Raw genomic sequence first — 24,942 nt, 5'->3', positions numbered from 1 at the left:
TCCTTATGAAACTATAGAACCAGCTCTGAGAAATAAAGATGATTATGTATATGTTCAGACACTATAGCAACGAGCACCTCAAACTGGATAGAACAGCTCTACTACCAACTTAGCACAAATAAAATAAAACATCTGCCTATTTTGAGTGTTTCGCTCCTGAATTGAGTCATGTCTCTAATATATTCGTTCACACACCAGAAAAAGAATGGAAATTATTTTATTCCCTTTTTACTTGATGTGAGGCATGCAAAAGCTAAGTAGCCTGCCAAGGTCACAGAGGAAGTCTCTTGCTCTCCCCTCCCTGTATCTCACAATACCTGAAATGGAACAGGGCTGGAGACAGCAGCATCCCTTCAATTCCTCCTACTCTCTGTCACTGGGACAGTCAGTTCCCTGGAGAGATTGAAACTTAGCTCAAAACTTGGCTGAATGCAAGGACATGTGGGTGCTATCTGGCTGTAATCTCTGAGTCAGATACATGAGCTAATCAGGCCTTTTGCCCTTGCACTCTTTGAACTGTGAGCTCAAGACACAGCCAGCACAGCATCACATCCTGACTGCCCAATCCTGGGCTTTCCTCGCTGACAACTTCAAACAATAGACATTAAAAATATGTATGTACAGAAAAACAATGCTTTCACTACTACATGCAAGGCTTAAATAAGACATTTGTCTTTGCCTCCATGAACAAACAATCTAGATTGCACTTTCTTTTACATTTACATTTTACATTTATGAACAATCTTCCGAGATGACTGACAAAAGAGGTAACTGACATATAATGTGAATCTTTATGCTGTTATCCATTCCAAGACATGCAGCTGAATAAAATTCTGCTCAGTCAGACATAAAATCGAATTAGAGGAGTTTGCTCTGAAGAGAAAGAACTAAATTTGAAACAAATAAAGCAGTGCATAATTCACTTTTAATGGGATAAGTTCCTAAAACCACACTAATCATAATCCTAACAAGGTAATACTTTCCACTACAAGTTTACCACATCACTGCTCAGTACACAGCAGAGCAGAGCTTCAGTCACATGAGGGATTTGCCCCACATGCAAAGTGAGCAACTGTATTTTTGCAGCCAGGATTTGCAGGATTTCCTGTTTATTAATAATTATTCCTTGTGGCCTTACAACATGTCATTCATCCCACATGTGTTCACAAAGACCTTCGCCCATCCTTGAGATCTCCTTGATAATACACAATGTATTGCTCTACAAAGCCCTGCAATATTACTCAACAGTTTAGAAAAGAACCAAAACCATGCTCTATCTTAACTGCATAAATTCAGAAAGAAGGTAATAACTCAGACGGGAAAACTGGCTATCCCTGAAATAACATTTCCTATGTTTGGAAAAAATGCCATTGGATTTTTATTGACCATAAGTATTCAAGACCTTGGGATTGGATCTGATTTTTAAAACAGCATTTTGCATCAGCACAGCAGCTCACAACTGTGAGAATGCCTGAATTGAAAAAGAAAGTCTGACCACCTGCTTTGCAGCTACTCTTTGAAGTAGCATCCCAGGATGACCATATTTATTTGGTCTGTAAGAGTTGATACCTTATAACCCAAGATGCTGTGGTGACAGGGCACAGATAAATCAGAAACAAGAAAAGACTTCAGTAATTTCTCTAACAGAGGAAATCTTTTTACACCTTTTTTAAAATGTTCAACTCTGAAAAGCTGTTCTAGCAAAACCCAACATTCAGCATGCTGCATATTCTCTATCAGCATCTGTCTGATCAAAAAAAATGTGCCCTGGTGACCGGCTAAGAGAGATTAAGATGAATTTTTGCATGAGATTTTAGAGTCAAGCTGGGGTTTTCCCATATTGTCAGCAATCTAGATTTTCTGACTGAAGCCCAGCAAATCATTCTTTTAATCACATAGCATGGATTGTGGCTTGCTTCTACATCTGCCTCAGTTCTAAAGAAATGACAGGTGAGAAACAATGAAAAAGCTAATAAAAAGGATATGATGAAATGCACATTAGGAGCAGGTAAAGTAAGCAGATGCTTTTCTACATGAATCTATATATTGTGATCCATGCTTAGTAAAAATTTCCATTTATATATCCAGCTGAAACCTTGTTCCCTGCATTTTATTTAAAAGACCATTTACCAAAAAGTAAAAAAAGAAGACGGAGCTACAGTGCATACAATACAAATGGAGTTATTTTTCCCTTATAAAAACATTACGGCTCTGCATGAGTATGCAGCAGGGTGAATACCCTACAAATCAAACTGCAGGTTGCTGACACTGGGCTCAACCATTTCTTCACATGGGTTATTTCTAAACTCCAAAGGTGTTTTTAATATTCAGTATTCAACACACAAGTTTTTTGTACTCTGTTTTGTAAAAAAACCACTTTGATGTGAGGGAATTTATGCCACATAATATACACATTAGCACAGTTACAAGCTTCACCTTAAACAAGTATCCTATTTGCTAGCATGATGGCCACACACACATGAAAAAAAGATTCTGTATGGCAAGCAAGAGATTAAGATAATTTTAAAGCTGACACACCCAGTGGCTATGCCCTTGTTACAGGGCAAAATGTGAATGAAGATGACTGGGGGTGAGGAAGTGTGACTTATGCAAGCAAACATAACACAGGGATAGCAGTGGTTCTCTGACCTAATAAGTTTGTATCCCTCAGTCTGCAGGCTCCAGCTCTGAGTATGGGGGATGTTCTGCCAAGTAGGCACGACCAGTCATCAGCAATTCCCCCACTCCTGCAAATGAGCAGTGACTGAACTGAGCTGAGCTGACTTCAGGAGAGACCCATATTAAAAAGATGCTGAATGCCTTTAAGCATGAAGGGCTTACCAGGATTAAAAAAAAAAAAAAAAAAATTAAAAATGAGAGAAGAACTCTCTCAATACACAAATTATATGGAGGGAACAAAATTAAAAATTCCTGAAATTTGAGCTAAATTACTGCTATTTCCCATAATTCTAAAGTTCAGTCAAGATCAAATCCTACATTACCTTTCAAATGGTTCACTTCAAATACACTTCAAATCTTTCAACCTGCCCAGAAGGTGGTTTAGTGAAGCCGCCCTCCTGGTGTGTGAAACTCAGCTCTCTGCAGAAAGCTGATGTTATTGTTCTGTTTATTTCCTTCTGCTGGAACTGTTCTTTGGGCTCACTCCTTCACCACAGCAGTTTGGAATTTGGTAACATCAGTTTAGTAAGCCATTAGCAAGGGGTTTGTATTGGTATCATGGTATGATTTTAGAAAAGAGATGCTACCATCATACCAAGGACAACCAGTCCAAAGAATAATGAAATGCTTCATACCAGGTTATCCAGACACTCAGCAGAAGCAGCTCTGCTAGCACCCCTAATTTGTGATAATTGTGCCAGTGAGCTAATGAGTAGCACTTAGAGCCCTTCAAGGGGGTTGCTCTCCATCTCTGGTTACCTCCTCATACCCACACCCTGCTATGAAAGAGCCCTATTTCAGTCAGGGTGGAGGACTCAAAACACTGTGGAAAAACAGAAAAGAGCTCAGAAACATTGATGTTAAATCCCAGAACACATTGTGGAACATAGTATTTTTGGCCTTCACTATAATTTCTCCAAGGGAAACCTTCATTTCAGCATTGTTACACAGGAAATTGGTGCCTGAATTAAGAACACAAAGGAACTCATTAGCAATTCTAGCTATAATAATTAGATTTTATATAGCCAAACCCTGCCTTAAATCTAGAAAGATAATAAAAACAACATAGAGTTGCCATAGAAGGGCCATTGCAGAGACAGAAAGATTATACCAATGGCTAGTACAGTAATGTAAGCTCAAATACCTACTATTTCAAAGATTTTCTTGTGCAGGCAACTTAATACCTCTAAATCTCAGTTCTTCAGCTGAAAATAATAGCAAAATGGGAGCATACTAAGGATAAGGCCAGATATGGAATAGAGACTATATAAAATCGAACAGAATTTGTTTTGTGCATGGGCAAAGCACAGCAAATTTGGAGCTATTTTTGCTACATTTTAAGCTAACTATTTCACTGACAGCATTTTAGTGCTATGCAACAAAGATCACATTTTTCCAAGCAGAGGAATAATACACATAAGTTACATTCAAATAAAATTTCAGATCAATGTTTTCCCATGCAACAATAAATAGAGACAAACTCTGTTTTGATAAGATCTGCTGAGCTTCTTCTCAAGACAGAGGGAGATTCAGGTCACATTTTACTCTCCAGTGAGTGATACTCAACACAGGCACCAAGACTATTAGAGCATTTAGGATGTTAGAATCACACCTACAGCTGGTAATCTGTGGCTAGCCCTACAGTCACCAGAGAGACCAGATTAACACCTCTGGCTAAAGCCAGGACTCTCTGAAGTCCTCCTCTGTTATATTTGATCAAAATGTTTGCACTTTAGGAATACAGTCTTTCCTTTATTCTACAGCAAAAATCTTAACTGTTATCACTGGGGTTAAGAGACATCTGATACAGTTCAAAAAAAAAGATAAGCTATCAGAAATTTTTTTTTTTGCAAAGTTCAGCACAAAAACCTTGAAATCAAACATGCCCCAGACAGCAGCATATCTAAATCACACACAATCTTTAGGATTTCTCCTGCCAAAAGCCAAGCTAAGCACAAATGGAATCAATCAGAAATTTTCCTTCATGTTCTGGTCATAGCATACTTGTTTAAAATGACACAGAAAAACCTTTCAAACAGTCTAAGACTGACCTGAAGACTAATCTATGACATGAATAAACTAAAGCAAACCTTTAATTGTATTTTCCAGAGCTGACCAGGTATCAGTAACCAGAATATAAAAATCAACTAATCTGACGCTGTTTGTTCTCTTCCAGTGAGTCAGTGCTGCCATCTAAAGCTACCTAAAGGGCATGCAAAAGAAATCCAAAGTCTGCATCTCAGTAACATTCAGGAAGCACGTGTCAGTAGACAGAGAATGCAAAGTCAAATATATTAATGAGATGCAACAAAACAATGATGCTGCAGTACCTGAAGGAGAACTTCCTTCTCTATCACTTCACCTGTCTTGCTGATGAGTCGCTTCTGCAGTCTCTGAACTTTCAGAATCAGCTCATAGGTAGTGGGGTCACTGGCCTAGGAAAGAGCAAAGGAATCTCAAAAATTATACATGATAACAAGTTAGTATTTCTTTTTTGCAAATGAAAACCATAATATCTCAATGTTCAAAAGTAACAAGTATAAAAGGGGTGCTAGGGGAGGGTGCATTCAGCTATATTTTTAAAAATTGCATGTATACAAGCAGTACTGGAATTTAATATCTCTATTTTAGCAGCAACTGGAAGTGACAAATTAAGAGCAGTGCAAGTACCTCCTGATGTTCAAGAACTTCAAACAGTGCCAACTTAGTTTTTAGGGACAAGATTTTTCTATTGAACAAAAAAAAAAGACTAACTGCAATTTAGTCTTTAAAGAGGTGGAGAATTTAGAGGAACAAATTTGGGGGGTACGCTGATGAATTATTATGGGGTTCTAAAGTGTCCATTCATGTGAAATCCCATTCTTCAATGGAATTAAATGCTTAAAATGGTGACAGAGTGTTTGCACTGTACTGTTGCCCTCTACCTACACAGCCCATAAGAACAGGAGCTAGTAGTTGTCTGTGTCTCCATCCCTTCCTTTTCATTCTTTTGGCATAGATTGAATCTGGAGAAATCTCTAAGGAGCAAAGAAATAATTCTGTGAGGAGGAGCCAGCACAGCTTACTTTCCCAGTACTTTGTGTCTTCCTGTTGGATCTTTCAGTGAAGGGCAAACATTGACTGCAACTTTTCCTCACTCAGGGATTCATAACAGCTCTCTCCCATCTGGTTTTTCCTCTCTCATGGGGTGTCTCACAAGGATTAAACTCACACTGCAGTAAAGGCTCCAATAAAGTCCTGCTCTCTTATATTCACTTGAGCTTACAAGGAACTCAGTATCTCATTGTTCTTAATCTTTTTTCTGATTTTATCTAAATTGACTAATCAGTTCAAGCATAACTGGGACACTGACACAGATACACATGCAGTGCTCACAACACAACATCACCTCCTGAGAAACCAGGCTAAAAAGTAGACTAGTCCTCATGATCCACTCAGTCCTTGATTTTTTTATAGCACTGCCCAAGCATGGTGCCAACTTGCGACTGCTGTAGTGAAATGAGAGTGTTTGTTCATTAGGAATTGAACCAAAACCCCATCAGGATTATTTCATACGGATCTTGCCATCTGCTGGCCTTTCTGTGTTCCAAATACAAACCAGTTACCTAGAATGGAAAGACATGATTTCCCATTACCAGTCTCTTCATACATTCATTTTCCCCATCACTGGATGTTTTGACTGGCCTGATTTTTCTTTGTTACAGGGTGCTGCTAGAGTTTGTGCCTAGATGTGTTTAACCTAGTTCAGCATCCTGCATTATATCTCCCTTCCATGAAAACAGCTAATCACACCATCCAATTTTAAGCTCAGCATGGAAAGATCAGAAATTCACTATCATGCTAGTAAGCACAGTCAAAATATTCAGCTCTGCTTTTGTAGGGACAGAGCACATTATCACTCAATATTAGAGAAGCTAAGCAACCCAGGCTGGCATCAGATCAGAGATCCATGGAATCTCAGATGGCACTGACTTGCATCAAAAATATCCAGTGATGCCAACTGATGTTCATATATTTCATCTATGCTTGATGGATTTTTTATTTTTCCCCTTCACTTGACAGGTTCAATTCATGTGAAAACTTAGATTTGCTATTTATGTAAAGCAGTTGAACTCACATTACCTATCTTATTATTACCTATTACTATCTTTGTGAGTCCATCACTGTTTATGTGGAGGACTCTCTGTTTTTTTCTCAGATGTATTTACTTTCATATCTCTCCATTCTCCAATCTACCTATTCTATTAGCCTTTCAGTTACTGGCTTTCTTCCCATATACATCTCCCTGCTCAGTGAGGGTAGGATTGTATCTTTCCCCTATCATTTCTCACCATCTATGTTAAGGAATCACCCCCTTCTGAATTCGCCTAATGCATTCTTATCCCCTTTAGCACTTCACTGGCTCTTTACAAATCCCCCTGCAATTTTTCATTGAGAAGGGCCACAAAAATAGCACTGATTGCATTGTGCAAGGAAAGCATTCAGCAGGTAAGGATTCCATTGGTACTATGGAAATTTCAGTCTGCCCAGTCCCTCCACATCATTTGTGTAACAGTAAATGAAAAAGGCTTTTGCTGGGTCACTGATGTGATAATAGGGGCTTTGGAAACACAAAATCCTCACACATCACCTCCAATTTTCTCCATCTGTGAACTTGCAAGGGCTTCTGCAGTTCTTCTTCCAAAATTTTGCACCGAGTCTGTTCCCTTAACAGTTCCTTCTGCATGTGATTAAACTCCCATCTGAAGACCAGCATAAAATAAAAAGAAAAAACACACCAAAAATACTTCAATGTGACCAAGGCACTAATGTGGACATTAACAAATCATTCTCCCATGCACTATGGTGCACGGGAAGTGCTACATGGAAAGCACAAAGAGGCACTTTGCCACTGCAGCAATACTGTGGTGGCAAAATGTATCAACACAATACCACTGAACAGGTGGAACCATAAAATAACACACTTGGACCTCTTTACTTGCTTCATTAAGAATGGCTCAGAAAAGAGGCTCCCAGGGAATCTACTCCACAGACTGCTGGAACTCACTCTTCACATCTTCCCATGTACATAAAGGCCAGAAGGACAGTTAGTTCATAAACCTACAAATCAGTCATGGGTCACATCCAGTTACTCCTGTGTTGAATCTAACAGCTTGTGCTTGAAAGGTTTTAAATCTACATGGCTCACACAATCCATCAAATAAAACTCTAGGACCTGAGTATGATGGACACCGTTCCTAAGAGAACTGAACTTTGATTTCTTTTATTACGTCTCCTCAAGGAATTTCAGAGGTGACTTGCTGAATTTAAAATTAACTGAGCACTACCAAGATTCTTTGACAACTAGGCTTTTATGGTGGGGATAGGGGGTTTAAGGGCAGGAAAAAAAGGCATATTTTGTAATTATCTGACCCTTATCACTTTAGTGATGGGATCCTCTAAGTTCTCCAATGTCAAAAGGGGGTGAAATATTGCGATGTGCCTCCTCCACCACTGAATCTTTTCCTACTAAGCTCAGAATTGCATTTAGCTCACTAGAGAGAAAAAGGTCTTTTTTTAACTGTGAGGTTGGACAAGGTTATAGAAGAGGGAAAAAAACCTCACATTTCCAATTGGCAAATCGGGAAAGCTAATTAGCAGCTCAAGTGATAAATGGAATCTTTTCGACAGGCAGTTTTCATGATGGTTTTGGACTTCATTAAAGTATGAGATTGCTGCTGCAGTTAGCAAGAATTGATCCACCCATCATGGCATGCAGCACACTACACTTCAATACCATCACTGAGTTTCAATACAGTAACAGACTTTCAGCTGAATGCATTTGGGCAGCAAGTTCAAATTCCATTCCTATCTGCAGTCAGTCAATGAAAACTGCAGTTGCTAATGCTGTGTGCCCAGTTCTCTTTTCTGTTTCACCAAATCAAACTGGCATAATTCCACTGGAGTCAATGGGACTGACCATGGACTGAAGTTAATTTGTTCTGCTGAAAGCCACGGAATCACACTGATAAAGCAAAGATCTCACCCAAAACCGTGATAGCTACACTGAATTGGTACAATGGTTATCTGCTAAAACATAACCACCTCTCCTTACAAATCAAGACTGATTCTTAGAAAATATTCAGAATTTCCCATCAGGAAAGAATACACCTCAAATACATGAGGGGTAAACAAGAAAGGAAGCACTAAGCTAGAGAAGGAGGAGATAAATCAGGTTTGGGCTATTAAATTGCTGTTTTAAAGAAACAAAACTTTCAATGAAAATTTACCTAAAACTTTCTCAGAGATCATAAGATTTGCATCTAAATCTAGAAGGAGAGAGCTCTGAAAATAGGATTTTGTTCTGAATATGTCAAGTGTCTCCCATACTCTGTGGATTGCTTAACCAAAAGGAGTTCCGCTAATCTAGGTCTTGTACCACTGTACCACTTAGGAGCTCACTGGACTGTAAACACCTTTTCTGCTGCTGTCAGATTTATTCTGTAGGCAGTAACTCACACTACAAGGAGAAATATGGAAACTACTTCAACTTTAGCCAAGATCTCTTCTTTCCTTATTATGATATTTCAATTTTCCTAATTGTTGGTACATTGTTTAATGAATTTAATCTAGTTTGGGTTTGAGGTCAAACCAAAAAAAAAAGCCTTCCTCCAAGGTTGATACAAGTCTTTACTGTCTCAAACACAAAACCAAGGCTGCAGTCACTATGGAAATGTATTCCACTGGGTTTCCTACCTGAGCTCCTGCACGTTAGCCACACTCTTGCCAAGTATTCCCTTCTCACGCCGAAGTTTTTTGATCTCCAGCCTGAGAATCCTCATGTCTTCCATCCTCTGCCGGTACTCGTTCTCGCCCCGGTTCAGGATGGCCTGCTGGATTTTTATCTTCTCGTAGAGCAGCGCCACCTCCTCATTGCGGTGGATGAGCTGCGTCCCCAGGGCGTGTCTGTCACCGAGCACCTGTGGGCACGGGGCAAAGCCATAAACTCAGCTGCACTGCCTTCACACAAGCCCAGAATATCGTGACTATGCTTGGATCACTTAAAATCATGGACAATAAGAGGTTTCACTGTTATTAATTAAAGTAATATGGCAAGAACCTAATAATTTCCCCTATAAGGGTTCGATCTCCTGAAGAGTACAAACTGCAGATTTTGTTCACTTCAGCATCGTAACATTTTGGTTTTAATGGCATTATAAAGCTTAAGTACTCCCACATTCACAGTAGCTAAGAATCTTCATCTTAAAAATACACTGGACAAATGAGGGAACAGAATGCAGGGTATTTGAAAACTCGAATTAGGGATTCCAACCTTGTCAAATTCCCTCTTCTGCTTCAGTCTCTCTGCATCAGCTTCAGCAATGATTTTAAGGAGTCTTTTCTCTTCTGCCTCCTGATTTTCAATATAGGCTTTGGCTTCCTGAGCCTGTTTTGTCATCTTAAGCAGTTCAGCCTGATGGAAACAAAGAATATAGGTGAGCAACTGTTAAATAATAACTTCCCATTACAGAAACCTACAATTAAGAGTTACTTACAAATATTTTATACATTATTTTACCTTCCTGAGAGGTACACATTTTGTTAGTTTTTGAAAACTAATCACCAAGATAAGCAAGCATGAAGACCCATAAAGAAATACTATAAATACTATTATAATGTAATTGTCTTATACACAATAGAAATTTGAAAGTATTTTTATCTATGGCAATGGTTTAAGTTGGAATTCAGGGATACCTCATTTTTTTTTTTTTTTTTAATTATACAGCATATATTTAGAAAGCTTTTCATTTGAGCTGTTATTCATTGTCAGACTGGAATGTGAGAAAGAACAGTTCACCTTGCTGAAAAGGGCAACAATCTCTGTTGTATAGTACAAAGCAGCATCAACTCAAGAAAGGCTTCAGACTGGAGTAAAAGGATTGGTGGTAACCAGGAAAGTTTTAAGAGCCACAGCAAGATTTAAGAGCCACAGCACTTTGTTTAGTGGATGTGTAAATGAGGAAGACTGTGAAAAGAGGGGCTGTTCTGAAGCAAGGAGGAGCAATGTGCTGCTACAGCAACTGCCCAGCACCAACACAAACTAACACTGGAATATGCCCAGTCATTCTATCCCACTGTCACAAAATCTGCAATTTAAGGCATGTATGTACATAAAAAATAATAGGGTCTTCTTGGATTATTAGAAGTTTTTATTGCTGCTAGGCAATTAGAGCCAAGGTGGAACTAGCTGACCACAGCTCATTTTCATAGCTATGAAAACTTTCAAGCCTCAACTCAAAGACTTCACCACAACTCTGACCCTTATAAAGAATGATGTTCAAAACAAGCATCATCCAATGCTGAAAGACTGAAGCTGTGATGAAGGGAGCACCTGCAAAAACATTGATTTAAGACAAACAGTTCCATCATAATAATAACATGGCTCGTTCCATTCTTATTTTCTTTAATAAAATTCTCATTTTCCCATATGTGTAAGACATAGAGCTCTTAGTCAGTGTCAGATATTCATCAGCTGAATAAAAATGCAAGTCACTTCATCCTGAAATTCAATAAACACTGTACAAAAGCTGCCCACAGATGTAAAACTGCCCTTGTGTTTGGCATTGCTGATAATATTTTTTTAATAGATCACAATTCTATGGTCTCCTTATGTCAGAAAAATATGAATTGTAAACAAGAAGTGGCATTAGATGTGGTCAGCAAACACTCATATAAACAAATCTCACTGGAACGCACTCAATTGAAATAAATCTGAGCTGCCTTGTATAGAAAGGAACATAAATACTTAAAGCCACACAAAGATTTTCAGTTAGAATAAATATGCCCAGAACTACAGTACGAGGGCCTGTGTACATCAGGTAAGAGAAAAGGAAATTCATAAACACAGTCACTGTGCAAGCAGAAAAATGGTCACATCCGAAACTGCTATAAATCAGCACAGCTCACCTGATGTCTGTTCAGAGAATTTGTAAGAACTGAAGAACAGTCAGCAAGAAAAAATAACATATATGGGACCTGCACCAATATCTCAAACCAAACTCAAACTAAATTCTTGTTTAGATTCTGAAATATTAGTGCAAGTGATACTTTTACTGGTACGCTATACTAGAGGGGGGAGGAAAACAGTTGTTGTTATGAAAGCTATAACTGTGACTGGACAGAGAATAGTGAAATAACAGTCAGATTTTATATTCAGATTTCCAGAAAAAATTTGCTTAAACACCTACAAAATTATACAAATCACTTGACTTGCCAGCAGCTCCAATCTTGAGGGCCACAGATTTATTTTTTTTCTCAATATTTAGATCCTTTGTGTAACAACTCTAATCTGCAGCCCTGCATGAAGGCCAACTGAAGTCAAAAGAGGGCATTGTACTGGCTTTAATAGAGCTTGGATTTACCATGATTCCACATCTTTAAGGCCTTTATGCCATCTGAGGTGAGCATGTCTGTATAACCTTATTCCTATGAATCCCAGTCCTCCATGATTTAGGACATTCTTTAAGCTTATTTCCCAGGAGCAGCTTTCTTACTTCCTTCACATCAGTGGAAACAGGACAAATTGATGCTGGTTTGCAACACAAATAATTGGGTTCTTTTGTGCCTGTGACAATCAGCTGCCTCTGAATTCTCTTCTGGTTTAGTACTCAGCAGTGACACTCAGGTAGAAGACCACAATGCCCTGAAGCCAGTCAGTAATGTCATGTCAGTGTATGGACAAACCTGCTGGTGAATAATTGAGTGGGTAAACCATGCAGCAATCATATGTTTGTCAAATAAATGGCAGACAGATCCAAGGTGATGAGACAGAATTGGGGACTAGTTAAGGCTGAAAGCTGCACACAGGGAATGAGATGCTGTTTGACTTCATCACTGATAGAACATCTCTGAGACAAATCAGGTCCAAGAATACAAATTCATCACCCTTTTACAAAGCCCTATTGACATCTTGTCATAACTCTATGTGCTGAGAGAGGCTGAAAATTCAAGGAGTCATAGCAGCAAAGCAATAAACTGACAAAAGAAAACATTGTGAAAAGTGACAGGGAACTTCTGCTTTTTGGGGGTATTGTTTGCATTTTTTCCTGGTATTTTTTGTCCTAGTGCTTATTGAAAATTAAAAATAAACTCCTGTGAACACAACTCCATAAATCCTTTCAGAATACAGCAAATTGGGTTGAGGTACCACCACAAATCTAATAGCTTATCTAAGGATGGGCTGCAGCAGCACTGAGAAGAAGAACCCGAGCATCAAGCTTAGATTTCCTTTGATTTAAGACAATCTTGCTGCTTTATACCACAGTATTAAAATAACTTTCTCTGCAGAGGGAACTACTAAAAGGCACTGCCTAACTCCCAAAAGACTAATGCTTGCTAGTTACATCGAAATACAACATTGTGCAATATAATGGGATTTGCATTTAAAAACAGTAGAAAGAAAAAAGATCTTAAAAATAAAAAGTTGAGTTATAAGGGTCTACATTAAAAAGTTCGCTAGAATCAGTTTATCCACAAAATCAACATCTCTTCAAGCAAAATGGAACTTTTTAGTAAAAAATGTTCAGTCACCAAGAGATTTAAAGCTTCCAACTGACAATTCAGGACTCTTTTTATTATAATTACAGGCAGAGACTAAATTTGTCAGATAGACAGATTTCTGCAACTATTATCTCTAAAGGGTGCTGAGATCTTGTTCTTCAAGTACAGAATAGTTTATTAAAATACAGCAAAACAACAACCACAGGTCAGAACACAATGCAGTATGGGAAATAATGGAGCCCACCCTTTGAAAGAAAGTATCTGTGTCAAGGGTCTTACTTTCATTGCATCTTTCTCATCCTCTGACTGCTGGAATTCCACTTGTATTTTCTCAAGGGCTATATCCTTTTCTTTGATCTCCTCTTTCAGCTGATCCACCTGACGCGTGGAGTTTCTCAGTTTCATCATCATTTCTGCCATCTCATCCTAATAGAATAGGAAGTGTGATCACAGAGAAGGTTAAAGCAAGAGGTTGTTTGTGATGTGAAGTTCAGACTATTTAGATGTTGGAAAATGTAGCAATGGTGCATGAAAGTAGATCTGTTGTACCTCCTATATGACACAACTTTTTAATCCAACAGAACAAAATAGTTTCATTAAACAAATTTTTTGTTTAAGCCAGCATGATGTTGCAATAAAAAAAAAAACCTTTTAAAGATACACTGACAAAAATAATGACCACCAATCATGAGTTTAATAAGACATTTAATTTAAAGTGCTGGACACTGTATGAACTAGCAGTAAATCCAAATCACTAAGATTCTGATCTTATCCCTCTGTTTTCATGCTTCTAATAACATGCCTTTCCAATAAGGTCATGCATAGTTGAGCACAAATCTTTGAAGAGAAGCTCATTTTGTGCAAACAAACACAGCCCTCAGTAAGATACCAATATACACTAGTATGCACAGAGGTGCAAAGTTCAAAAGAGGGCTCAGTCTTTGAGAAGGTTCTGTGAAAATATTTAACACATACTTTAAGCTCAAACACAGAGCAAAAACATTGGTAGGACTGAAGAGAGATTCAAGTCGGTAGGAATACTTCTACTCACAGCACAAAGGTGCCTGCCTGTACAAAACTGGCATTTCAACTCAGCACAGTGACAGCACACGTTTTGCCATGAAATGGAAGCTAACAGAGTCAATGATTAGACAGATATGTTCTTCTGGGTGTAATGAAAGCAGCTTTAGAGGCTACTACTGCTCTGCCAGAGCTTACCACCTCACAGAGAAGACATCATAATCTCTCATGTGAACACACCCTCTTCCAGTGCCAAACCTGGGTAGCTTAAAGCTCCTTCAGCACTATCCACCATATGAGGGATTTTTATCTGCATGAAGTGCTTAGTGTAGCTAAGCAAGATGTTGAGTCATGGCAATCTTCACCCAAGCAGCACAGAGAGAGGACTGATTAGTACTAATATGTCACTAGGCCCAGCTGTTTGCACATTCAGCCACTTCCATGAAAGCAAAAGTTATTAGAAGCTGTCTTTGGTACACAGCCTATAAATCTCTTTGGTGTTGTAAAAGATGACAGAGATTTAGCAGATAGAGCCCAGACACACCCAAATACATTCTTAATTCTTTACGTAATGCAGAACAGTAAGAACACACAATTTTGCAAACTGGTCTCCTAATCAACTTGCCTAGATAAATGAACTCCTAACACCAAAAGAAAGCCCCAGAATGAAAGCATCAGTTATTTATATCATAATAACAGCCTGCCAGGATGCCTTTTCCATTTTAATGACTTAAATATTATGGTACTTTGGAGACCACTGGCAAGGTGGGCATAAAATCATTTCACATTAAGCAATCCAAAAATATTTGCATCCAGCTTTATCTAAACAGGCTTGTACAAATTTTACTTCCCAAAATGAGAAATAATTTGCCATAATGTTTAAAACAACCATCTTCTATGGATTTTTTTTCTTTCATGACTGGATGACCTGATACTGAACATTGAATAGCTATTTTTCTCATTACTAAACATAACACTGCCTTGGCCAAAAGATCTTTTGGAGTCAGCTATTTTCTCACACAGGACTTGCCAGAAGAGTTTGGTAGTATGACAAGTAAGCTATTAAAGTCTAAATATTAGCCTCTAACAACTGGAACTGTGAAGAGCATAGTGTTACCACCATGTAACATTCAAAACCCAAAGACCAAAAGGCTGCTCCATTTTCTAACTCAACACATAGATGCCTGTTCTTTATAAATAACCAAATTTATTTAGTGTGTTTTAAAATAAAAATAACTAGGGAAAAAATCAACATTGTGATTTTTCAACCTTATTTCTCCTGACAGATTGTTTGGGAGCAGCAAGAATCCCAGCACTGAATCCACCAGATGAGAGGCTGACTAAGGTCAAGTAAAACATCCCACATAAATGGCAAAATGGTGCATTCCTCATAAAATTCAGCACACAGCTTGTTAGTAACTTTGACAGTTCATTCCCATGTGCTTCTCAAACAAAACACCTACCTATTCAAACCTAAGTATAAATTTGTAATTTACTATACATTTTATGTCATAAATGCTTATTTGGAAATAACCCAAGGCTTCAAATGACAGCTATCCAAGGTCCCAACATCTGCCAATTACAATAGGATTTGTGTAGTATTTTAGATCTTTACATCAGAATAACAGAATATATCCTTCAGTGCTCTGTTCTCTTCTCCTAGTATTGTTAGTGAGATCCCCAAAGAGGAGATATGAATGGAAAGAATCATCTCCTGAGGAAAATGACACTCTCTGAAAGAAACAAGCAAGGTGGAAGCATTTGGTTCTCATCAGAAAATTCCACTTCAGCAGGGAAAGTGTTTCTCTGCTTCCTAAATCATTATTCACAGTAATGTGCATACTCATTCAGGGCTAAGGAGGCAATCTTATTCCCCTTATACCCTATTTCACATACATGCATACAACTCCTAAAGGGATAAAACAGACTCCAGGCAGGATGGCTTTATGAGTCTGTGGCTCCAGTGTACCATGATTTTACGCATGGTTAGCAGCAGGGATATTTCCACATGATGACTGAGGACTCCTATTTCCAGTCCAAATACAAATGGTGTGGATAAAACTTCAGGGACCTAAAACATTCATTTCCCCAAAACCCACAGGAATGAAGAAACCACTTCTGCCACTGATCCATTGAGCTTCCCTTTAACAAATTAAAATTAAATCAGGAAAAAACAAGAGCACAAGGAAAAATGTATCCTTCTACCTTAGCTTCAATCAGATTTTTACTGTACAGGGTCCTCTCTGTTCTCAAAGTTTCACAAAGAGCTTGTTGCTGTTTTAATTTAACCCCTTGCATTTCTATTTCCTTCTCATAGTTGCAGATCTGAACTTGATGCTTTTCAAGATCTTTCATGTGACTGAGGATCTGGAGCAAAAGGAAAGGAAAGAAATTAACATGATTAAACCATCATCACAAGATTAGAAGGATGGAACAAAGTCTGTGATTTGAAAATGACAAGTTCAAATCCCTGTGATAAGCAGTTTTAACTACAGCTGAAAATTGCTCCAGCCCAAATACAAGTTTAACCTTTCTGACTTGCTTAGGTGGGACAAAATTGTATTTTAATCTGATACCTAGGTTTCACTCAAGACTAAAACTTACAGAGGGGCACATATTTAACAAGTTACTGAAAGAAAATATTGCCACAGAGTGGGTGCAATAAAATCAACATAAACAGTTTCCATCAAGAATAGACTCAGTTTATTTATGAGGCAGATCTAGATTTTGGATGTTGTTTTGGATGTCAGCTGTATGATAAGATGAATTAACACTAATGTTTTTCCAGAAGCCCTGCATGTACTCTTACATTCTAAACCAATTTTTTAAATGAACATGTGACCACAGAGTTGATGATTACAAACTGTTCAGATATAATTACTATAATAAGAAAGTCAGTTAATGTAACTTACACTTGGTCTAAATAAGTAGGTAATCACCATTAGCTGCTTCTATGAAAGATTAGAAATAATTATGTGAAGATTAGCTAAGGAGAATGAAGTATTGTAGACTATAGAAAGAAGATGATCCCATGCAGCATCAATAAACAAAACTACAAAATTTTACAGACACATTTATTAAGCAGTTACTATCATAACACATAATAATTGCTATGTTACAGGGGCAAAAATATAAATAGTTGCTTACAATTTTTTTTAATTTAAAAATATTTTTAATTTATTATTTGTTTTTCTCCTGCTATACAAAGCTGAAAACTGCAGAGCTCAAGGAAGCAGCATTTCTATAGAATTCAGTGTTACAAAAAAATAAGAAATAAAAACAATACTAAGGAGCACACACATCAAAAACAAAGTTTACCAGGTTCACTATCCATGAGGAGAAAAAAAATGCCATCCTTAAAGCTAGGAAAAAAAACAGGCATTGAAAAAAAGCTGAGGAATCACATAGAAAAAATCCAGGAGAAAAGTCAATGTCCAAATGCAGTTCATATCCCCTTCTCCTCACTCCGCTTTTCAAAGTAGAGTTTTGGGCTAAAATACATGTTTATATGTCAAAGTAGAAGAAGAAAACAAATGTTTACATCAAATAGTCAACAACTGCAAAGTTTGCAGTTTACAGCATTGTCCCTTCCTCAGCAGTAAATACTTGGGGAGGCCTAACTATGGGACAGGAGCTGCAAGAATTAAATATTCCACCAGGTACCTCCAACCAACTTTGAAGACAGAGAAGAGCTAAATATCAAAAATTTTATTACAGAAGCAGGAATACAATTCCAGCACATTGTAGCTGAATTCAGGTGATCCCAGGAAGTGCTTACAAAGCAATACAAAAACACAATCCCAATTTATAACCTACTCCTGCCTTTTCCTTTGCTGTTTAAACAATCTGCCAATAGTAATAGCACAGAGAAGAAATCAATAAGGCATGTTTTCTATCTGCACTATGGTGATCACAGGCTGGAGCAAGTTTTGAAAGTAGGTCACTGCATTTGTAAGCATTTTACTTGTTTTCTGATACAATATAAGTGCAGTAAGATTGTGGAGAAAGTTTTCTGAGTTGTGCTCACAGGCTAGATGCTGATTTTGCTTTTTCAGGAATGATTAAACTCAAATAATTCTCTCTTATAAATACAGAAAAGATACATGCAGTTTTTCACAACACAGCCCCATGGGAGGCTGAGCATGCTCAATTCCTGTTTAGTCAATAGGCACACTGCACCTCACAGATTTGGCAATGAGGGCCCAAAGCTAAACAAAAAGGATTTGGGATTCTTAGTTTTCCCTCTATCCTCACAGCTCTTTTATTTGTACACTTCACTGTCATTTACTACTGGTTACCTGTTTAGTTCTATAAACCTACTCCATATGTCAGTAGTGGTGCTGTCCTTATTTGCTTATCCATTTTTAACCACTCCAGGAAGTGCTGCCATGGCCTTAGTGATATGCCTATTGAAAAACAGGTTTTCCAAAAGATTATGTGAATTTAAAAAAGGAAATGTATCTTTTCACTTTCCTGGATAGGTTGCTAACTGCAAACTCAACATTTTAAAAGGGTTTATTTGAAAAAAGCCAATATATTAAAGACTGGTTTTGTGAGTCCTCAGAAAACACAGCCAGGGAACAATTCAGATGGAACTGAAAGGTATACTTCTCTGCCTCCTTTTCAGCAGCCTAAACCTTACACAGAGAAACCAACACTTCATAATTTAAGAATTTCAATTAAAAAAGGAAAAAAAAATTCTGCTAAAAGCTGTATACAGTAATACAGGGTACATAAAAAGGAGCAAGGAACAGATGCTTTTTCTCACTTGTGCTGGCTAATCTAGAAGTAAGGCTTTTCAACAAGTGGCAGTGACTTGAAAATAAGCAGTCAGCCAAGGCAATAGTTAGAAGAGGAAGTCATGCATGACCTCTCACCCAAAAAATATTTCACTGTTGTGTATATAATTTTATTGACTCTGTTCATCAGTTAATAGTAAATGATTGTTGCCACGATACACACTATCACCATACAATTTCAGAAAGCTTTAAGCATTTGCCCAAACAGAGTAATGCCACACCAGAAGGCTTCAGGCATCTGCCCATCCATAGTAACATTATACCACTTCAGAAGGCTGCTCCTCTTGTTCTTCAGCCCAACCTTTTATCCCCTCAGGTTGATGCATTGCCCCTGTGTGCCCTCTGCTCCCTTTGGTGGTCAGTCAGTGTCCCTGGGCACTCCATGGCTCATTGCTGTCAGTGCTGCTCACAGCTGTGCCCATGGGGATGGGGCTGGGCCAGCCCCTCTCTCAATTACCACAAACTGTGTGCCTACAAATGATGATTTTGAAAGATGAATTCTGTAGTTCTTTAGAGTATGTGCTGCTATAAATAGCCAGGCAGCTTTCAGAGCCAGAATACCTACATCTGTGGGCTTAGATGGGTTTGGCTCTTTTCTAGCTCTAATGCAATTCCAAAGGTAGGGTGCAACTTCCTGCAAAACCAGGTTGGTGGCAAAAGGTGACAGAAGAGCACTGACTGGCCATAGCCTTACTGCCATCAATAGTTCATTCCCCACCAGCTGTGAAATGACTCCTGTAGTTTTGACACAGCTTCTCAAGTCTGAATAGGTCAAACAGTAAACCTAAATATTACCTATTTACATAATAATCCTGACTCTATGTTGTCCTACCCTGCACTTGGACTTGAAGGACAAGACTGCTGTCTCACATACCCCCGTGCTCAAAACTGCTCATGATGCTCTTCACCTGTAAGCAGAGTCAGGAACTGCCCCTTGGGTGAGCCAAGGAAGCCTTCCAGTCCTTGGGAAAGCTGCAGTCAATGCAGGCATAATTATACAAACAGCTCTAGTGTCATAAGCCATTTACTGAGCCTCTGCCTTATAAGAAATGATAGAAAATTTACACCCAAAGTGGCAGGGGAAGAAAAGAAAAAGTAAGCAAACAAACATTTGTCATTCTCATCCTCAAAATACTATGGGCAACCCCAAATAGAATTAAAAGAAAGAGCCTTGTAGTTCTGAGTGATATGAATTACTCTCTGGCCCTAGCTTACAATGTTCTTAACTCATATCTACACTGTTAGAAGTGCACTATGAGGGAAAGAAGCAAAATATGACTTTGCAACAAAGACAAATCTCACTTTTGTGGAATATTATTTACAAGGAAATGACAAGAGGTATTCCAGGCAATGGAGCATACACCATTCTAAAATGATTTAAAAGCCCCTGGTCAAATGAAGTTGGAAGGATAATTTTACTGTGAAAAGATAGCAAATAACTTTTGAGTTAAAACTGCTTGGAAGCTAATCCCAGTAAATCAATGAGCTCCTTGGAGGGCTCTCCAATGTGATATTCAGCAATTAATGGAACACGTTAAAAACATGTTCCTTATTTTACTTCACCAGGAATAAATTTATACATAATAATGGGCAGCAGGCAACACAAATTTTATGCAGTATTTCTCTGCAGCTGCTCCTGAAAGACTTGTTTTGCAATCTATTATGAACATGATGAGATGCTTTCACATACTGAAGTAAGCCTTCAAAATGTTAGGTACCTTACAAAGATGTTGAGCACTGTTAAGTCTCACTGACCTCGATTTTAGGACAGTGGTCCTTTGCAAGATAAGGTCCTTTGCAGATAAGACAGGACAATCAAAGTGTAACTTCCAAGTGCATATGAGAGTTTCAACTGTGGAACTCATGTATAAGAAGTCCAGAGGCCTTGGTTTGAACTCCAGTAATGGCAGTACATGGCTGGACTCCAAGTCTCTCACAGAATTAACAAGTCTCCTATTGATAAGGTTTCCCTAGAGAGAGCTGAAGCAGTAGCAGGCAACATGCACTGACAGAAAGAAATATTTGTACATTGTATGAAGACCACCAATCCAAGCTTTCTTCCACTGGCATGTTAGGAAAATTAATGTATCGTTTTCACAGTTCTGAGAGTAAGGAAAAAACCCTTGCACAAAGAGCTGTTCCTACCTTCTCTTTGAGCTCACTCATGTCCTTGATGAAACTCTCTCTCTCCTTCTCCAATTGGTAAATAATCTTCCTTTGTTTCTGAGCTTCTATCTTATAATGATGGATTTCTGTCTCCAAGGTCTGTTTTGACTGTTCATGGAACTTCACCAAATCTATCTGCTTCTGATTAGCATTTGCAGCCTTGACCAAGTTCTAAAGGGAATAAAAAATAATGAGTCTTGAGCTCAAAATGCAACACTGTCACCACCATGACAAAAGCATGCCATTGTCAAAGCGGATTAGGGACTTTTCAATGTTATTATTCTTTATCTAATTTGTTCAGTTGAAATACTTGAACCTTAAATCTCATTTTAAAAACAAAATCTCTAGCACAGCTGCTAAATAGAACTTTTTCTGATTTCAAGTTAAAACACTAGTGTCTGCATTACAAAAAATAAAATTGACAGGATTGTTTACAAGTGGATATAACTAATGACTGGAAAATCCTTACCAGCTTTAAGGCATTTTGATTGCAAAGCATGCCAATAGCCAGTAACATTAATAATAAAGCCAAATACACTTCTTCCTCATGTCTTCAATAGAAAGTTCAAGCTTGAAATTAACCAAGCTTACTTTAAATTTTTGCATAAAGCTTAAACAGAAAACATCAACATATCATCTATACAAAATCAACCTCCTGGTTCCACTTTAAAATTTCCTTCCCTATACAAAACAAGTATTTGTTATCTGTCAAATCATGCTAGATTCAAGACACAGGACAGTGAATCTACACCAAATAAAGCACATCAGAAATCATCTTTTAGCATTGAATTTAGCAGATAACATTTCAGGACTGCCCATAAACCTGAGATGCTACACTGCAGTACAAGAATCTTGGGCTGATGGGAAACAATCAGTATGAGAAACAGATCTAAAAGCAAGGATTACTACTCAAACAACCTGCCAAGCTGCTACACAGTGTATCAACAGTCTGGTTGTTCTTCTACTAGCAAACACTTTGCCTAGATTGATACCAAACTTCACAAGATACAGAGTAAAAGATCTGTGTAAAAACACAGATATAGCAAACTCCTCGGATACCAAAAAATGGGTTTGCAGTTTGAATTTCCTGATGGTTTATACATGAAACCTTGGAAATCTTCTGTGTTTTTATGGATAATAACACTATTTCAGTGCACAAAAAAGTAGTTTGTACATCTGCTTAAGGAAATCTGAAGGCTTTAACTTAACCTTATGAATTCTACATTTCTGTGTTGCTGTGAATGTTTAAGCTACAGCCATTTCATTCTCAAGCTGTGACCAATGCAAACTCACCTGATTTAGCATATCCCTTTCCCTCACAAGCCCATCTATGGCTCTCCTGTCAGCATCTCCCTGCTTTTTGCCTGTCTCCAACTCTAGACAAAAAGAGGAAAGACAGTGAATTCTGTATTCAAATTGTACAGCTGTTAAAAATGCAGAAGTCCACAATTTAGTGGACTTTTTTTAAAGCCTTGACATAACATAACCAGTTAAAGTAGTTTTGGACAGGTTTTACAACTCTAGGTATTAGCTGATGCTAATGCTTGTTTGGGTACCTAGAATAACTTATAAGAACTCATAAAACAGATCCACCTATCTCTTAGGCACCTACCTTTCTCCAGTCTGATTATTTGATTTTTTAGCATGTTTTTTTCGTGTTCTGCATCAACTTTTTGTTCCTCTGCAGTACGCAGCTTATTCTGGAGAACATCTCTCACTTTGCTCAGCTTTGAAATTTCAAGGCTCATATGACCTGCTTCATCCTCTATCTCCTACAGAATAGCAACAAGGAAAGGGGAGAGAAAGCATCCACAAAAAGAGGGAAGAAAATGGTTTTTTATTTGGTGTATACTTACTCCATGAAACTCAGGAAGAAAACATGTAAGTGCTGTGGGTCAGCTACAGAAAGATAATTAGCTAATTGAAAAATATTTAAAATCATTTAACCAAAGCCAGCTTGGGAAATGAAAATGATAATCAAATCTTACACTTTAGGGCTGAAGATGATCAACAAAGAACATCAAGCTGCAAACCTCACACAGCACTACCCAATTAGTCCAGTAGATTAAAAACAGGCAGATCTATTTTCATTTGAAGTACTAGGCACAGTGATTGTGATGAGAAAGATATCTGTGGTGTGGTCTGATTGCATGTCCCTAAATAGCAGGTATGTATTATCCCCATCTCTTTTATAACCTATGGCTTTAAAGAAAAAGCAAAATCCAGAGTCTGTCTCATTTGCTATACAATAGAGGAAAAAATAATCAATCAAAATACTGCATAACTGGTTACTGGGAAACATAACCAATAATCACAACAGCAATCAGTCTTTTTCCTTTCAAGTAAGTATAATTTTGTATAATTCAGTGCCACTGCTAGGTTTTACAGTCATCCCAGACTACAGTGTTTCACTTACAGCCTTAGATACTGATTCTGTGAGAAGGGGAATCCTGCTATGAAGCATCCTCTAGGAGAATGGGAATCTCCTCAGTTCTCACTGACAATAAGCTTCAAGAGGCTTAAGAGTAGTTTGACAATTCACTCTGCCCAGCACACTGCAGGATGGTATTGCAGGCACAATCCCTAGAAAAACTGCACCCCAGATCATGACTAGGGCTCTTCTTAACCTTTAGCAGCTGGCTTAACTGCTAACTGGGCAGTATCTTCTATTTTTTTTGTTCAAAGAAGTCCTTGAGCATGAGTTTGAAAGTTCCATCAAGTTTTCCTGAAATTAGGATGAGATCATAGAATCAAAATCCTCTGACACTCCAAAGTCCCAGATGTAAGTCATATTTGTAAACTTTTAAATAATTATGGCATTTGTAATGATAAAACTGGTTAACCTGGAAAAGACAGTTATTTGTTTTTCAAATAAGTAAGAAAAACAGCCTTCAGCTTGCCTAATAAAATACAACAGAAAGAAAGCTCCTATCCTATCCTCCATTAAGGATCCAAATCAGAATAATCTATATCATATTAATTGTGAACTGAGCTTTTAATCTGTCAGGGGTTAGTTTCTATCAGACTTACAAGCAAAAAAGCTGTTTATTTTGGTGAATTAGTTATACTCAATGAAACTCAAGAAGATAATTATTTTCTACCTGAATTTTCTAATGTTTAGTGTTTAAACCCCAATGGTGACACAAAATGCAAGATATGGTAAATAGTATAATAGCATCCAACATCTATACATTACCCTTTGTCAATTGTCTCAAAACACCCTAAAAAGAATATGCAGGAATCCTTTAATTCTTCCTTCAGAGAAACTCATCTGCTTCTGAGTTGTATAAAATGCTTGTGAAGTATTGTGAAGTCAGGCAACAAAACAATTTAGATCTGAAAGTAAACACTGTCTTGGTTATTTATATTTAACTTTCTCAATTGATACTGGGGGGGAAGAAATTTCAGTGTTGAAAGTAATTCCCTGCAGTGGAAACTATCCAGGACATCATTATTATCATTTATAACCATATTTCAATTGATTTTGGCAAAATTCAAATCACGTTAATCATCCTAAAACAATCATTCCTCTTATATGAAGATCTCAGGATTGAAAATAGACCCCGTGTTTGTGACCACCCATCCTTTATGAACAGTGTGTTGAACATTTTGGTGCATGTGTTTTATGAAACTCCTCCAGGAGAACAGGTGCTGCATTGTCAGATGAGAGGTTTGGAGACTGCATGCCATAGAGAGAATGGCATCCAGCATCAGCCAGATCTATTCCTAAAAACTACTC

General features: G+C 37.9%; 1 protein-coding gene across 1 annotated transcript in view; it reads right to left on the bottom strand.

The window, feature by feature from the left end:
- CFAP58 (cilia and flagella associated protein 58) overlaps nucleotides 1-24,942 on the bottom strand; it is a gene marked incomplete at both ends in the record, with an annotated part of 52,047 nt that overhangs the window by 13,956 nt on the left and 13,149 nt on the right. The window contains 9 exons of the mRNA XM_084210169.1: nucleotides 5,010-5,114; nucleotides 7,310-7,421; nucleotides 9,415-9,638; nucleotides 9,992-10,132; nucleotides 13,498-13,644; nucleotides 16,444-16,605; nucleotides 21,183-21,374; nucleotides 22,497-22,579; nucleotides 22,816-22,975. Of these exons, the coding sequence (XP_084066295.1) occupies nucleotides 5,010-5,114; nucleotides 7,310-7,421; nucleotides 9,415-9,638; nucleotides 9,992-10,132; nucleotides 13,498-13,644; nucleotides 16,444-16,605; nucleotides 21,183-21,374; nucleotides 22,497-22,579; nucleotides 22,816-22,975 (1,326 nt within the window). The remainder of the gene's footprint in view (nucleotides 1-5,009; nucleotides 5,115-7,309; nucleotides 7,422-9,414; nucleotides 9,639-9,991; nucleotides 10,133-13,497; nucleotides 13,645-16,443; nucleotides 16,606-21,182; nucleotides 21,375-22,496; nucleotides 22,580-22,815; nucleotides 22,976-24,942) is intronic.

The sequence above is a fragment of the Fringilla coelebs genome (assembly GCF_963513975.1).
Source record: "Fringilla coelebs genome assembly, chromosome: 8".
Taxonomy (NCBI): Eukaryota; Metazoa; Chordata; class Aves; order Passeriformes; family Fringillidae; genus Fringilla; species Fringilla coelebs.
This window is presented reverse-complemented; position numbering and strand designations above follow the sequence as displayed.